Source organism: Rhinatrema bivittatum, chromosome 14 (assembly GCF_901001135.1).
Source record: "Rhinatrema bivittatum chromosome 14, aRhiBiv1.1, whole genome shotgun sequence".
Taxonomy (NCBI): Eukaryota; Metazoa; Chordata; class Amphibia; order Gymnophiona; family Rhinatrematidae; genus Rhinatrema; species Rhinatrema bivittatum.
Genome location: NC_042628.1, coordinates 41,944,163 through 41,962,298, shown reverse-complemented (window position 1 = coordinate 41,962,298; position 18,136 = coordinate 41,944,163). Strand labels below are relative to the sequence as shown.

Sequence of the window (18,136 nt, the reverse complement as noted above, 5' to 3'; positions counted from 1 at the left end):
AAGAACGACTGGTTCTTGAGGGTCTGAAGGCTCATTCTATTCGCTCTCAAGCAGCTTCTTGGGCCGAATGCCAGTTGGTATTGCATCAGATCTGCAGAGCCGCTACTTGGAAGACGCTCCATACATTTTTCGGCACTACTGTTTTGGACGTTCAAGCGCCCGGAGATTTTGACAGTGGCGTGCTGTGCATGGGATTCGCAAGGTCCCACCCGGTTTAGGGAAGCTTTGGTACATCCCATGGTTTAGACTAATCCAGATATGTACAGGAAAGAAAATTGGTTCTTACCTGATACTTTTTGTTCCTGTAGTACCATGGATCAATCCAAACGCCCGCCCAAAGACTAGGAGTGGGTAACAGGGAAATTTCTGCAGTCCGTGCATGCCTGTTCCAGTTATGTTATTGCAGCATACTAAGAATGAAAGCTACAGTTTACATTTTTATACGTTCATGTTTACAGTTATGTTCTTGCTTGATTCATTGTTAGTCCTTTTCTGCTTTGATAATCTAAATACTGAAGGTATGCAGGAGGCATACCAGGTTAAGTGAGGATGCCTTTCAAGTTTTTCTCTGTCTCCAACTGCTGGAAAGGAGGCATAACCCTTGGTTTGGACTGATCCGTGGGTACTATAGGAATGAAAATTCAGGTAAGAACCAATTTTCTTTTATTAATAATGATATTGCAGATTATACTTCTGTAACTTGTACTCCTGTTCCCTCGTCTGATCATAATCTAATCCAAGCAACAGTATCTTTTAAATCTAACCCTCCTGTTACTAAGGAGAAGAATGTGATTTGCTTCTTATCATAGACCGTCTGATGATTTAATGGCTAATTTGCCTGAAATTCTCGACAATTTTAATTTTGCTAACATTGATAATGCGATTGAGTCATGGTTTGACATTGCTACGACCCTCGTGGATGAACTCGGCTCTGTAATTATCAAAAGTATTAAAAATAACAGAAAAAAATAAGCCATGGTATAACGCCGGGAGAGAGAGAGAATCAAAAAGACTTCAAAAAAAACTTTGGGGGTCTACCATGCCCTTCCTCTCAAAATACAGATTAATTAACACCACAAAACGAGATTATTTTGCTTATAAAATCCAAGACATTAAATTTAATCCCAGATTATTTTCTATGGTACAAAATTTAACGAGAGAGAAGCTGGGTGATGACTTGGCCTTTACCAGGTATGAAATGTAATGAGCTGGTGTGGTTTTTTTGTTTTTTTTAAGGAAAAGATTGAAAGTCTCCGTAACAAGATTCCTTTAGCCACTGATCAATCAGTTGTTTTGAAACCAAGTGAAGTACCTTCCTGGTCCATATTTGAAAATGTTTCTACCTTAGAAATTGAAACTATCATCCACTAGATTCAATCCCCACTGCGACCTTAAAGTTAGTGGTTCATATAATCTATCCTTCTATTGCTAAGATAATAAATCTCTCAATATCCTAAGGTAAGATACCTCTCCCGTTAAAATATGCAGTTGTTAGACCTTTCTAAAAAAGAAAATTTCTAATCCTGATAGTTTAGATAATTTTAGACCTACATCTAATTTGCCATTTATATCTAAGATTCTAGAAAAAGTTGTACAGGCCCAACTCGCAGAGCACATCAACTAAAATATATTTCCTTCACAATATGGGTTCAGAAAACACTTCAACACAGAATCATTATCGCTTGCTCTGTCAGATACTGTACTAAGGGGATTTGATGCTGGCCAGTTATATTTACTTGTACTGCTTGATCTCCCAGCTGCCTTTGACACACTAAACCATCAAATTTTAATTCGTTGGTTGTCCAAAATTGACCTTAGTGGCATCACTCTGCAATAGTTTAATTCATACTTACAAAATTGATAGTTTCAAGTGAGAATTGGCAATTCATTGGAAAAAACTAGTCTAGATTCCTGTGTGCCACAAGGATCATCTGTCAGCCACTCTCTTTAACATTTATATGTTACCGTTATGTCAATTATTAGCTGGTTTAGGTATCACACACTACTTATTTGCAGATGACATTCAATTTCTGGTAAAAATCAAAGATATGATAGATAATACACTGAAATTAGTTGAAGTCTATATTTCCTCAATTAAAACATTATTAGCTCATATGAAATTCATTTTGAACCTCAGCAAAACCAAGATTTTATTAAACAGAAAATTGAGAGTAAATCTCTACTTTTTTTTTCAAATGGATTCTACAGAAATTGAATTAGTCACACGCACGAGATTTAGGAGTAATAATCGATAGTGACTTGAATTTGAGAAAGCATGTTAGCAGAAAAATAAGAGATGGATATAACAAACTTCTCACATTAAGACATTTAAACCTTTGCTCACTTATAACAATTTTCGCATGGTCCTCCAAACACTTTTATTTTCAATCTTAGATTATTGTAATGCCCTTTTACTTGTCCTCCCGGCATATACATTAAGACTGCAGCTTTTGCAGAGTGCTATAGCTAGGGAGTTAACTGGATGTAGAAAGTTCGATCGTATTACGCCAACTTTAATTTCCCTTTGGTTACTGGTAAAATTTAGAATTGATTAAAAAGTTTCGTGTCTTTTACATAAATATTTTCATGGTGAAAAAACAGAATGGCTTAATGCGGCAATCCATCTTTATACACCCAAAAAAACGTAAGATCATCTAACCAAAGGTCTGTTAGTGGTACCTTCTGTATGCACAGCCCATTTAGTGAAGTTAGGAAGAGCGCCATATCAAGCGCAGGACTCAAATTATGGAATTCTTTATCAATAGAATTGAGGATGCAAGCAGATTTTATGATTAAAAAAAAAAAATTAAAAAGTGACTATTTAAGAGAGCCTTTAAGGGTATGGAATCACCAAACTTATTGTGGCAAGGATGTTTTTTTACTAGAAGAATTGAGACATGCATATTTTCATTTATTATGTTTTGTTTGTTTTATGTTATAATAATTGTATTTTAATTTGTTTTTCATAAATTCAATTGTATTTCTGATTTATATTGATTTTATTTTTCTATTTTAAACCGTCAAGATTGAATACAGAACAACGATATATTAAAGTTTTTAAATAAAATACTGCAGTAGGGTTCAGCTGAGAAGAAGCAGATTTACTTGTGGCCACAATTCATGGGCTGTAGGTAGCCAGGAGGGTTAAGGCCTTTAAGTATGGGCATTTTCTTCCCTGGAACTGCTGTTGTGTAAAACTTAGCTGCTCATTTTAGGCTGCTATGTTCTTGTGCAGAAGCAGCAAGATATTGAAAACCAGCAGGAGGACCTACAGTCTCCTAGAAGAGATGTAAAATAATGACTGTAGTGCTTGATGATTCTGAGAACAGAGGAGGAGGATTGTGAGACCTGTTGGGAAGGAACAACTAGAAAAGAGATGAATTCAAAACTTGCTTGCTCATATAAATAAACCTTCAAGGCTGGCCTAATGGCTTAGTATTGTAATGCACAGGACATGGGTTTGATTCCTGGATCAGGTCTTCTGCTCCCCAGGTAGGCTGGGGATGTTTCAAAAGCAGCATTAACCGCCCCTTGAGTGAGATGGGTGGGTCCCAGTGTTTGAGCAACAATAACATCTGATTGGCCAGATTTAGGGTCCATGATTGCAGGGTCTTGGAAGGATCCCTTGGTGTATGGCCTCTGGCTGGGGACCGTTGCTGCAATGACTGGATTAAATAAGCAGGAGTGTATGCGGTCCAAATTGAGGTTTCTGCTTGATTATCATAAATTTTAGAGATGTGAATCGGAACTGAAATCCGAACCGATTCTGGTTCCGATTCACATCTCTAATAAATTTACCCTTTTAAAATCCCTATCCTATTGTACAATCTGAGTTCTTTTAAAAGATATAAACATACCCAAATCTATGCTGAAAACATTTTTACTATTCTATGTATTCATTCTACTAGTTTCTGAAAGAACGACGAGAGTTTTCTCAGTTATGATTTGGTAAAAAAGGCGCTTGGCACCTCAGTGGCATATTCACACATTGGCAAATTTGGTTCATTCCTGAGTCCATGGAGTTCTTTTGGTTCCCAATCCTGTAATTTAAGTTAGTCCTCCACTTCCTATCATAATGCCCCCCATTAGACCATTGATGGATCCACATGTCCTTTGTGATGTTACTTCAAATGATTTTGTTGTGTTTGTGGATTGCAGCCAACACATGAAGGTTACTTTTCTTGCCTGGACATCTGGACACTGTTTTTGGATTATTTAACGAATAAAATTAAGAGTCGTCTGGCCAATAAGGAAGCTGTACTCAACAGGTGAGTGCTGCCTAGAAGGAAGATTTTCCTGTAATTTCCCTACTTATAACCAATTGGGTGGAAGCCATCCACGATATTATAAAGTATATATATTGTATAAGATTTAGATTGATGCTACAGGTACTATTCAGTGGAGAAACAATTGTTTAGTTTGTTATAAAGAGGGAGCACTGTATGTTAAGTGTTCCCTATTGGGTTTGGCTCGCGTGGAGCTCCAGTGTCATGGCTGTCGCGCATATGTTATAAAATCCAGGGTCGGCGCGCGCAGGGGGTGCACAATTGTGCAACCTGCGCGCGCCGAGCAGCCTGCCTCCGTTCCCTCCGAGGCTGCTCTGAAATCGGAGCAGCCTTTGAGGGATCTTTTTTTTTTTTGTGTCGTCCCCCCCACCTTTCCCTCCCTTCCCCTATCTAACCCACCCCCCAGCCCTAACTAAATCCCCCCCCCCCCCCCCCCCCCCACACACACACACACACACACCTTATTTCATGGAGTTACGCCTGCCTCATGACACTGGAGCTCCTGTCTCTGGCAGGCGTAACTTGCGCACGCCGCTGGCTCCCTGCCCCGGCACAGGTCGTTGTGCCTGAGCACTCGGCCCCGGACAGGCCCCCAGCCCGCCGTCACGCCCACGGCCGCCCCTTATTTGAAGCCCCGGGACTTGCGCGCGTACCGGGGCGCGCGCAGGGGGAGGCAGGGGTAGGTTTTTGGGGGTTGCGCGCATATCTTACGTGCGCAACCCTTTGAAAATCTACCTCTATGTGAAGATCTCTAGAGTGCTGTACAGATAAGACAACACTTATTTTCATCATGTCTTTATCACTAGTACATCTCTGTCATTGTCGAGGAAAGCTGAGCCAACTATGCTGAGACTGGAATGTGTGAACTCCCAAGTTTGTGCCCACATTTTTGTAACTAGCAATGTGTATTGAAAGCTTAAGCAGCCCAGTTTATCAAGGATCTGCACATGGGGAATGTACATTATAAATCGCGAGGGGACGTTCAGGCAGTGATGTTGCACATGTCCTTTATTTCATTTTTATGTAATGTAGCTATAAGCATTCAAAACGACAGATGGATCTTTGCCCATAGAGAAGGAGATTCCTCTTCTCCCTTGCTGCCTTGCAATCACTTATAAAATTTGCTGAAAATCTGGTCTGGAAAAAGGTCAGCACATGCTGCTAAAAGCTCTCTGGGGCTTGGCACAGCTGACATTCAGTTATGGCTGACTGCAGTTCAGAGCATACATGTTGGCTTCCTTATTTACCAGAGAGAAGCCTTATAAGTAGGGTAGGTAAGCTTTAAAGTAGAGCCTGTTATGACTGAGAGCTAACGGAATCTGGAATATTTAGCTTCCAAGTACCAACTTTTAAGACCCGGTTTCACAGATTTATAAGTTACCCTTGGCAGATCTTGCCTGCATGCTAATAACTTTATAAAAGGTCTCCAGTTATTGAATTTATTTATTTAATTATAACTTTTCTATACCGAAGTTCAAATAACAGAGTTAATTATCACTCCGGTTTACATTGCAACCATAAAAACAGTGACAAAGTTGTCTTACATAGAACAGGGGGAGAGAAAAACTTGGATACAGCTTAAGCATGGGGAGTAACGTGTCAAAACTGGTAAGAACTGATAAGAGTTGGCTTTTTGGGGTAACAAGGTATTCCGAGGGAGGGGGGTAGGAATGAGGGATTGTAAGGGGGGTTGGAAGGTTGGGGGGGAGGATAGCGGAGCGGTTGGTTGAAAGTAGCCCTCCACCATGGCATGTTCTTTTAATGTGTCTTCTGGATAATATCTTCTCTCTCGAGAATGTTACCACTTGCAAATTTGGGCCGAGGGAACTACAAATCTTGTTCCTTACTCTGATTCATTGTGAAACTCTTATACAATAAGAAAAATGGTGCATTAGATTATATACTAGCCACCTAGGTGTGTGAGCCACTGAGCTTTATGGAGCATTAGGCTGTGTAATAAGGAAGGAAAAGTCTTTTAAAATAGTGATTAGTTTGGCAAGGCATGTGATGTCTAGAGGCCCCTGTTCTATTTGATATTTTGCCATGCTATTAACCCTTTAAACTTGTAGTCAGTATAAGTAGCACATATACTGTTCCACATGCATCACGCCTCACTGGCTGAAGCAGAAAACCCTAGATATGTCTCTTTCTGGAAATGCAGCAACAAAATAAATAAAATTAATCTCCTTGCTGAATAGGACTGACTTGGGGCAGGCATGGAAGACAAAAGGTTTTGAGCAGTTTTGTCTGTCCGTATGATTTATACATGTTGAAGTTTGGGGCAGTTACATGGCAAGAAGAATCGGTGTAGTTTAATAAGTGCTTCATAGTGCACCCTGGCTTCTCGTTATACTATATTAATATCCTACCTGGATGCTGCAGTTGGAGGTCACAGTGCCCAGCAGCACATTGAAAGCATTTAGATTGGCAACACCAAAATTTGTTGACATGCAAGTAAAAATGTAGAATTGTCAGCCCAAAAGAGATGAGGTAAAACGGGCTCTTTCATCTAAAGAAGGAAGAAAGCCATTTGTATGTTTTAATATTACTGTATTGAACCCGTCGAGCTGCGAGCTTCTGTGGTGAGGTCAGGAGAAGCAGAGCATAATGGTGCAGGTCATAAGGTGAGCTACTCGTGACATTGCACAGATCTCATGCCCTGGCCTGGGCATAAGAAGATGAGGGTGGAGAGAATGAAGTGTATGAAAATCCTAAGTGCTTACTAGTGAGTGCATTGCAGATTTTTATCCTAATGGGTAGAGGGAAATTGGGGGTACATGGCAACACTGCACACTGGTCCTTTGTTAAAACAAATGTTTTGAAAACAAAAGGAAAAAGGTTACGTTCTCTCCCTGTGGTGGTGGGAATGTACCATAGTTAGTGTGAGACTCCATAGGCTCCTCAGTGGTGAATACTATTCCTTGAACATAACATTTTATTGAGGTCTCAGACATGCAGTTCAACAGATATAAAAATTATCAGCGGGCAAGGCAACAGCAGGAAAACTAACATTTCTGAGGAAGATGTTGGGAACATACCCACACTGGAAGCATTCTTTGGTGATGACTCTGAGCAACTAAAGCAAACAAAAATCTGATTTCTTATCCCCCCCTGATAGTCCAGATGATTAGTTTATTCTCCCCTAGCAGCAGATGGAGACAGAAGAAAAGCTTTACTGTACTGCTGGTACCCAAGAGTGTATGCCACCTACGGTCGCTCAGTATTCTGTCTCCAGCAGATTGTAGAGGTGTCTAACCTGCAGTCAGACTCTGGAGATGAAGATTTACCCCCAGGGGTACTAGGGGCGAGCAGGGGGTTGGTGGCCCTTGTTTGGCTTTTGCCTGGACTTTGAGAAGGGTTTGTTAGCCAGTGGCACTGACTCACTCATCCCTAATCCCTTTCTCCCTCCCACTGAAGAAGTTCCCTTTGGCCCTGGAAGAAGACTACCAAAACAAGTAACTTTTTATTTCAGGGGATTATTTGGGCTTTAGGGTGCTCGCCTCTTTAAGAGTTACAAAAAAAAAAAAAAAGGTTAGACAGCTGGAAGCCATCAGGACACCAGCTAAAGAGAGTCCTCAGCAGTGATTCTGCCTGCTGTGCAGGCAATTGGTGTGTGCTAAGGATTCTTCCCTGCTGAGGGAGTGAGGTGAGTCCAGGAAGGTTGTTTTACTCCTGCATGATGCTAGAAACATGGCACCTCCCTCTGAGCATGGGAAGTACTGCTTGGTGTTTGGGGAGCACCAGTCGCAGTTGGAGCCCTCAGGTCTGTCCTGTCTGGGCAATAGAAGGACTCTAGGGTCTCTCTCATTAATGTGGACAATAAAAAGGCTGCTCATAGCAGCAGCAGCTCTGATGCAGGCTCTGTGGGGGTTTCTTACTGAGCTGGAATGGAAGCTGCTTATGTTCTGCTCCCACAGTTCTAAGGAACTCTGGGGTAAAGAGGAATAATCCCCTCATTTTAACCTCTGTGGCCATAAAAATGAGAGGATTCTCAGCATATGGGGTTTGGAGGTGCCCTGCTGCAATGAGGGAAGGATCTGGAGGCTAGGGGGGAATGAAGAAAGGTGGATCTATATTCAGGCAAAAATCAACAAGGACTGAATTACATAGTCTGGATAAACAGATAAGCATGGGTGTAGCTTGCTTATTGCAGTGGTTAATACCCCTAACTAATTAAGCTATTTCACTTAGATGCAGTTCCAACACTGCTCTCTACATTAATGGCGGGGGTGGAAGGGAAATAGAATAAAAAAGGTTACTAAGAGCCAAGAGAAACATAAGTATGTGAGAGAAAAAGAAAAGTGCGAAAGCTTGCTGGGAGGACTGGATGGGCTGTTTGGTCTTCTTCTGCCGTCATTTCTATGTTTCTTATCCTCAGTTTTCTGCTGTATCACAGTCCAATTTTCTTCAAGTAGATAGTTTTTGTCTCGCAGCCTGGCTTTTGAGAGGAAATGGTAGAGTTTGGGGTTTTTTGGGGTAAGTCATCACAACCCTGTTTCAAGCCACCAACGTCTATGGCATGCATGTGTGTTTAGAAGGTGTTAGAGTCCTGGAGTCAGGAAGCAGGGATTCCCCCAATTCAGCCTTGTGCTCTGCGGATCCTTTTCTGCAGAGGGGATTACAGAACAGTCTACCCCTGAGCTCTCCTAAGATACAGGTTGCGGCATTGTCTTTAAAATGGGAATGTGCATAAGATTTCACTGACCTCGCCCTCAAGATGTAGTAAGATTTCTCAAGGGAATACAGCATTCGAATCCTTTGATTCGGCAGTTTGTTCCACTGCGGAATCTTAATTTGGTTGTGACATTGTGTAAGCCCTCTTTGAACCATTGAGAAGAGCATCTTCGAAGGACTTTACCCTGAATGCGGTCTTTTTGCTAGCAGTCTTTTTGGTAGCTATTTGCTCAGAGAAGCATATTTCGGAGCTACAGGCTTTGTCATGCAGTGATCCCTTCCTTCAGTTTTTGGAGAATGGGGTTTTCCATTAGAACAGTACCATTCTTTTTACTGAAAGTTATTTCTTCATTCCATTTGTCATTCCAGGGAATTGCCAACTCTTAGGAAATTGGAATTATCTGCCAATGCCAGTGGGCTTAATGTTTTGGATGTGCATAGCGTTCTACAATATTTGAAGGTCACAAACAGCTTTTACAAATTGGATTATCTGTGTAATTCAGTGGTAATGACAAGGGGGAGAAGGCATTGAAGGGCATCTATTGCCAGATGGATTAAGGAGGCAATAGCCTCTGTCTATATCTGCAAGAGGCTACAGGTCCCACTTGACCTTTGGGCTAATTCCACTAGGGCACTGGCTGAATGTCAGTTGGTGTCACTGCAGGAGATCTGCAAGGTGGCAACGTGGTCATCTTTGCACACTTTTTTTTACCAAGCATTATAGGTTGGGTGCTCGGACGCCAGACTCTGCAATGTTTAATGAGAATATTCTGCAAACGAGTCTTTCAAGTTCTTGCCCAGTTTAGGGAAGCTTTTGTACACCCCAATCATCTGGACTGATCCCAGGAAAATCTACTACTTTTTGTTCCTTAAATCCCACAGATTAGTCCAGAATCCTGCCCTGACTTTCTGAAAACCATTCTTGTCTGTGTTATGTAAATCAGATGATTTTGTTTTGCCATTCAGTTTGCTCTTGTTGGAGGGGTTTCTCCAGTTGTAATTGCAGTTACTGATAGTTTTACTTTTCCCCTGCTTGAACGTAAGGAGGATAATTTTTGTTCTTAGCTTGGTTAGATTAAACTGAGTGTCTGCAGGTGGCACACTGTTTTATATACCAGCAGTAGAGTAAAGCTTTTCTCCTTCTCCATCTGCTGGTAGGGGAGAAAAACCCAATCTGGCCTGATCTGTGGGACTCGAGGAAAGAAAATTAGTAGGTAAGAACTAATTTTCCCTTATGGAAGATATAATAGATCAATTTGACAAAATCAAGCTTCACGAATCACCAGGACTGTATAGTGTCCACCCCAGAGTCCTGAAAGAACTCGAATATGAAATTGTAAACTTATTACTAGTAATACTGTACCCCACCCCGAACTATTTGGAAGAGTGAGTAATACTTTTAAATAAAATATGTAACCTCCTATCTAAAATAGCTATAATAGTTGAAGACTGGAGGGTGGCCAATGTAATGCTGATTATTTTTAAAAAGAACTCCAGTATGATCTGGGAAATTTTATAGACTGAGCCTGACATCAGTGCCAGGCAAAATATAGAAGCTAAATTACTTCGTGTATGTAAAAACATGACTTAATAGTGAAGAGTCAACGTGTTTTTATCAAAGGGAAGTCTTGATTTACAGAACTATTAGATTTTTTTGAAGGTGTAAATAAACATACAGATAAAGGTGAGCCATTTGATATATTGTATTTGGATTTTCAGAAGGCATTTTATAAATTCCCTCATGAGAAACTCTTCAGGAAATTACAAAGCCATGGCATAGGAGGCAGTGTCCTATTGTGACCTGGTAACTCTGATTAAAAGACAGGAAACTAAGGGCAGGATTTAATTGTTGGTTTTCCAAATGGAGAAAAGTCATTAGTAGAATACCATAGAGATCTATACTGGGACCTGTGCTGTTTAACTTATTCATTAATGTTGTGGAAAAGGGAGCGACGAGTGAGGTGATCAGATTTGCATATGACACAAATATTCAAAGTTGCTAAAACAGCAGATTGTGGGGATCTGCAGAAAGACCTTTCAAGATTAGGAGACTGTATCTAAATGACAGAAGAAATGTAATGTGTAAAAGTGCAAAGTAATGCACATAGGGAAAAATCCCAACTACAGGTACATAATGCGGGTTTCATATTAGGAGTCACTACCCAAGAAAAGGATTTTGGAGTCCTTGTGGGCAATACATTGAAAGCCTCAGCTCAGTGTATGGTGACGGTCAAAAATACAAATAGAATACTAGGAATTATTTGTAGAGGAATGGAGAATAAAATGAAAAATATCATATTGCCTCTTATTGATCTGATGTGACCATATCTTGAGTATATAGTTCTTGTCCCATCTCACTCATGCAAAACTAGAAACCGTACAGAGAAGGGCAACAAAAGTAAATGGGATGGAACAGCTCTTATATGAAGAAAGGCTAAACAGGTTAGAGCTCTTCAGCTTGGAAGAGAAACGGCTGAAAGGGGCCATGATAGAAGTTCATAAAATCATAAGTAGGCGAAATGGTAAATAAAGTAAAATTATTTACTCTTTTTTTAAATACTAAAAAAAGCGGCACTCCATGAAACTAACAACCAGGAGATTTAAAACAAATCATAGAACTTTTTTCATTCAACACACAAGCTGTGAAATCTGTGCATTTAGAGGAAATTAGCATTGCTGGGTTTAAGAGGTTTGGACAAGTTCCTGGAGGAAAAGTCCATAAAACATTAGTCAAGTTAACTCAGGAAAACTATTGGTATCCCTGGAAGAGAGTATCAAGAAATACATCTGCCAGCTATTTGTGACCCTAACTGGCCACTGTTGGAGACAGGATGTTGAGTTCAATGGACCTTGGTCTTGACCTAGCGTGGCATTATGTTCTTGAATTTTTTTATACCGATATTGATCAGTGTTCAGTTCAACATTTCCACCTTATATGACCCCAATTTTATGTAATTATAAGAAAAAAAATATAAATATTCCTTCTGAAACCTACTCACTCTCAAGTACCATGCATGAAATATCCCATGCACTCCTTTTTAAGTAACAGATATTTTTCTTCAAGCATTTGTCAGATAATATATCCTTGCTGTTTACATCATGCAAGAAATGTCATTCTGTTCCTCCTTCTTGTGATTACATGAATCAAAATGCATATAATGAGGCTGAACCCTTTGTTTGTGAAGCTGCCTCCTGTGTTACATACTCAGTTTCTACAGCAACTGGCCTGGCAGGAAGTTGGTTAGGAACCACTGTGACAGCATACTATGTGCTTCCTGTCCTCTTACCAATTCAAAAGGTTCTGCACACTCTTTGGCAACAGCATCAGATTAGTTCATTTGGGTGGTGGCACTATTGCAAATCATTCGTACCAGCTCTGCATCATAGTAAACAGGAGATGGGAACTCTGTGTACAGTAAAAACGTCTAGTTCTGACTTAGGGTAGTTATTTCTCATCAGCTTGTCCAGTATATCATGTGCTTCATGTGGAATATTGATCTTTTTGTAAGTCTGTAAGCTTGCAATAGCCTTTTGATGATGTATGGTCCTCTCTCCCTCCCAGATTCAAAGGTGTTTGATGTTCCTCAAAGAGCAGTTTACTGTACTTGCGACAGACCATTGAGGGTCACTGCACCATCTCATCAAATGTACTCTGTGCTCTGCTTGGGTACCTTCTTGCTTTACAGTGTGTGCTGTCCAAGGAATGGCTTTTCACGTATGGGCACTCTTGACTGTTTCCATATGACTGGACATTTGTTTGATCTTCCAGAATCCAGATTGTGTTTGTCTGTAAATATCACTTTACCAAGTGAAGTATGAGGTGCTTTGGTAGGGGACAGAGAAACTGGCTGCCAAGCAACAGCTTGGAGCGTAGGAAGAAGTTTTCTTCTGCAGTCTGAGCTAGTGGATGTTGCTGTCTCACCGCCACCAGCATGCATGACATTGGCTTGAGTCCAATCCAAAGGCACGTGTTGATGGAAACCTTTCGAGGCTATAGTGATGTTTCGTGGGAAGAAATGTTTCAGCTTCTGTATTTTTAGATTTCATTCCCACAGAAAAATTAATTTTAAACTTGTCAAGTTTGAGAAAAGATGCTTTGCTTTCTTTAGATTTCAGGGCCTCATGGGGAAAGCTGGGTGGCTCGGTGGATTGGCACAGATTTAGAGCCTTCGTTCTTTAGATTAACAGTTCAAATCCCGCTCATGTCGATTGTGTGTGAAATGTTAGTATTGTAAGTCAGGGATGTATAAGGTGCATCCTGGGGGGGGGATGAGTTTATAGCAGCAGATGACTGAAAAGCCAATTCTGGAGCAGATGGAGTTGATACTGTGAGACTTGCAGAAGTCTGAAACCTATGTGGATACAAATCTCACTCAGGACTGAGAAGTGAGTTTAGACTTAAAGATGAGAGAGATTGATAATTGCAGCACAGATTAGTGGATTGCAGAAAAGATGGTTCACAGCAGCTATAGAAAAAACCCCCCAGTAAAACAGAACTAGAAAGGGTTACACAGCTTATTGCTGGATGTCACGTGTTGTCAGGCCTGTGTGTAGAAAGGTATAAAAAAGCGACATAGCTTATCCATTGGAAATTGTGTAAACATATCGCTGTAGCAGAAAAGCACTGATAGAATTGTAGAGAATGAAGCTGTGATCACCTCCTGTTTTCAATAGATAAAAAGCTTGATGCAAGAAAACCAGATGATATGATAAAGGACAAAAGCATAAGAATAGCATTGATAGAATGTCTGTACCAAGCAAGTATTCTGTGTATCGTATAGAGAAGGTCCTTAAATATCAAATAATGCAATCGGAGACCAAAGAAATGTGACAGGGGGAACTTCCAAGTGCATCTTGGCATGTTGTTTGTGTATATAACACCTTATGAACTCCAGAAGGAAGCTCTTTGGCACAATATGTCTTAAATTAATTTTAATGAATGAGATCATACTCTGTATATCCTGGCTTATGAGTGAGATTCATTCCTGTCAAGGCAGGTGCAAAATCAATCCGTTTGCGGTGAGAGAGATTGAATTGAGTAAATATCCATCACATAGTCTTGCTGAGTACATGGTGACCTCGGATAACATCTGAGCAAAGTGAACGATACTATTAAAGTGCGACAGGAAAGGAAAAAAATCATCCTGGCAGCACGACCTGCTCTTAGCTTCAGCATGAAAGCTGATGGTGATGTGTAAAAATGGGGGGACTCGCAATGTACCTGGTGTTATATATTTTTCTTGTTGATATGTTGTCTTGTGCTTGTCACCCAATAAAAATATATTGAAAAAAAAAAAAAAAGCTGATGGTGATAGTGCAGACCCTTCAGACAAAGATAACCCTGATACAACTATAGAAACATAGGTAATGGCAGAAAAAGACCATAAGGCCTATTTAGTCTATCCATCCATATCGACTATTTAGCTTTACAATTCCTACCACTCCCTCAAGAGATCCTCTGTGCTTTCTTGAATTCAGGTACGGTTCTTGTCTCCACTGACTCCACAGAGGCTGTTTCACCATCGTCTGTAAAGAAATATTTCCTTAGATTACACCTGAGTGTATCCCATTTCACCCTCATCTCATGCCACCTTCTTTTGAATAGAGGCTCGACTTCTGTATATGGAAACCTTGTAGATATCTCCAGGCCCGGTGCAACCAGGAGTGTGCATACCAAGCATTTGCATGGCATGGCACACCCGGGGGGGGCGGCATGCTAGCCAGCAGCAGGAGAGGCCAAAGGTGGAGCTTAACCCACTGACAGCTGAAGGAGAGAGGTCGCCAGCGGAGTTCAGTCTGTCGGCGGCTGAAGGAAAAGCCCGTGTTTTTATTTGTATGCGCTTGTGCACAACCTCTGCTCTCCGCCCCCCAAGCAGGAAGAATGTTGGGCCATGGTGGAGCTCATCCCACAACGGCTGGATGACAATAGGAAGCCCTGTGTATGTATGTGTGAGCTTGTGTGTATGTCGGAGAGCATCTGTCTCTCTGTGTGAAAGCCTGTGTGTGTTTGTGAGAGCCTGTGTCTGTAAAGCCATGGGTGTGTGAGAGCTTGTGTTTGTGTATCTGCGTGAGAGCATATGTGTCTGAGAGTTGTGTGTCTGTGAGAGCCTGTGTCTCAAATATAGGCTCTCACAGGCGCGCGCACACAATGTATCTGTGAAGGAGATGGAGCCTGTGTATTTGTGAGAGAGAGTGTGAGTGAATGTGTTATTGTGTGTGTGTGTGTATGAGAGGGAAGATAAAACTTGTAAGGCCTTACCTCCTCCAATCTACGATGATCTCAGGGTGATTGGAAATCAAAAGATCCCAGGTATGGAGAGCAGGAGATTTTTAAATCCTTATTAGTTTTAATTATTGGGTATAATTTGATGTTTCTGCTCTTTTGAAATATTTAATTTTTTGGTGGGAAATAAGAACATTTTTTAATTATTGGATATTTATTCATCAGATGTTTTGAAATATGTTGGTGTTTGGGAAATTTTGAATATTTGTATTCATTAACTGGTTTGAAATATTCATTTTACGAATGATTTTACTATTATGATTGGTATTTTATATGTCTTGATTTTATTTAATGTTTTATGAAGAGTGGTAATGCTCCTGTTTTTCCATTGTGGGTTCCAGTTCAGTTCTTCTCAGCACATTTCTGTTTATACTTTCTGATTTCTTCATTTTGTATTTGGTGAGAGTCTGTCTGTGTTCTGCGTTTGTGCGGGAGGGAGCTGGGCTTTATTTGATGGGCCAGAACGAGACTGAATTAATTGGGGGGGGGGGGGGGGGGGAAGCAGTACAGTAATTCACACAGGGCAGCAAAAAACCTAGCACCAGCCCTGCATATCTCCGCTATCTGCCTTTCCTCTAGGGTATATATGTTTAGATCTTTGTTTGTCTCTATTTATGAGCTTTTACATACCGACATTCGTGGAAAACATCACGCTGGTTTACAATTAACTGAAAAGAAATTACAATGGGAGGGGAGGGGAGCAGGCTGGAAAGAAGGGAGAAAGGAAGGGCAGAAAGTAAGTAAAGACTGAGGGAGAGATAAGGAACAAGTTAAGCGAGAAAGATAAACCATATTATGTAGTTAAAATTGCATCACCAGATGTGTACATACTATAACCATATTATGTAGTTAAAAATCATATATATGTTTAGAATGAAGACCATTTTAGTAGCCATCTTCTAGAACCACTCCAACCAGTTTATATCCTTTTGAAGGTGCAATCTCCAGAATTGTATGTAGTATTCCAAATGAGATCTTGCCATCTACCTATACAAGGGTATATCATCTTCTTTTTTTTTTTTTTCTGCTGACCATACTGGTCCCTATGCACCCAAACATTTTTCTGGCTTTTGCCACCACCTTATCCATCTGTTTGGTCACTTTAAGATTATCAGATACAATCACCTCAGATTCTGCTTTTTTGTGCTCCGTTTCACCACCTAAGGGTTTCTGCAGCCAAATGCATTTTTTAATATTAAATCATAGCTGCCAGACTCTAAACCAGGGGTCAGGAACCTTTTTGGCTGAGAGAGCCATAAACGCCACATATTTTAAAATGTAATTCCATGAGAGCCATACAATATGTTTAAAACTAAATACAAGTAAATGTGTGCATTTTATGTAAGATCACACTTTTAAAGTACAATACGTCTCTGAAAATATTACACCAGGCCTTAAGACACCAATACATCTCCTATTAGGAAAACGGACCAAGTCAGGCTGCTATAGAGTCCTACACAGAAACTACACGCCAGCAGAAAACCTCACCTGAATCACGTGCTGTCCCTCACCTAACATAGAATAAAGAGACCAAAACGCATAACAAGAAGCATGCAGACAAAAACTGAATTGGAAACTGCAACAAGCCAGAGTCTCTGTATGCAGTGTAACAAAGGAAAAAAGAAACATCACACATCCTTATAAAACAAATCAAGAAATATAAAATCATCAGCAGTAAAACTGTACTAACAAAAAGAACATATTTTGAAACAGCTGATGAGTGGAATATCCAATAATTAAAAACTCATATAAAACATTTCCAGATACCAACAAAATATTTCAAAATAGCAGACACAAAGATCCAGTAATGAAAAATAATAAGGATACAAAAATTTTTTTGCTCTGCATACCTGGGAACGTTTGATATCCAGGTGTCCTGAGATTGTTCTGAATTAGCAGGAGGTGGGGTGGTTTGCTTGGAACTTTCTCCTCTCTCAGTCACATACCAGCGCTCTCTCTCACACTGGCTCTCAATGACACACCTATACACACATGCTCTCAGTCACTCACATATACAAATGTTTTTTCTCTCTCACTTATATAGGCTCTTAATTACACATTTACACACATGCTGTCTATCTTTTCACGCTTACACACACACAGGCTTTCAATCACATAAATACATGCTGTCTTTTTCTCTCACACACAGACTCTCATTCACATGCTTACAAACATGTCCTCTCTTTCTCTCATTTACACACAGGCTCTCAATCACATACTCACATGCTCCCTCACCTAAATCAGCTCTCAATCACACACAGACACACATGGTCTCTCTCTCTCATTTAAACACAGGCTCTCAATCACATACTCACATGCTCCCTCACCTAAATCAGCTCTCAATCACACAGACACACATGGTCTCTCTCTCTCATTTAAACACAGGCTCTCAATCACATACTCACATGCTCCATCACCTAAACCAGCTGTCAATCAGACACAGACACACATGATCTCTCTCTTATACACACAGGCTCTTAATCATACATACACATGATCTATCACACACACAAAGGATCTCAATCATACACACATACTCTTTCAAACAAACAGGTTTTCAATTACAAACTTACACATACAGGTTCCCAATGGTAAACTTACATTCATGCTCTCTCTCTCACAGGCAGGATCTCAATCACAGACATACTCTCTTTCACATATACAGGCTCTCAATCATTCACATACATGCAATCTCTCACTCACACACACAGGATCTCAAACACACATGCTTGCTCGCTCATTCATTCACTCTCTCTCTCCCCCTTCCCCCCCCCCCCCCCCCGGGAACTCGCGGCAGCAGCAGCCACCTCCCAACGCTAACCTCCTTCATTTTCAGCCCTCGCGGAGGCGAAGGCGGAGTCCCATCGGCCGCGGTTTGAAGATTTTCATTTTC

At 40.7% G+C, this 18,136-nt stretch overlaps 1 protein-coding gene across 5 annotated transcripts in view; it reads left to right on the top strand.

Annotated features, from left to right (window-relative positions):
- Positions 1-18,136, top strand: part of XPO6 (exportin 6) — a 205,463-nt gene that overhangs the window by 92,696 nt on the left and 94,631 nt on the right. For all 5 annotated transcript variants that reach the window (XM_029576103.1, XM_029576106.1, XM_029576105.1 and 2 more), the window contains one exon: positions 4,159-4,268. In XM_029576103.1, coding sequence (XP_029431963.1) covers positions 4,159-4,268 — 110 coding nt within the window. The remainder of the gene's footprint in view (positions 1-4,158; positions 4,269-18,136) is intronic.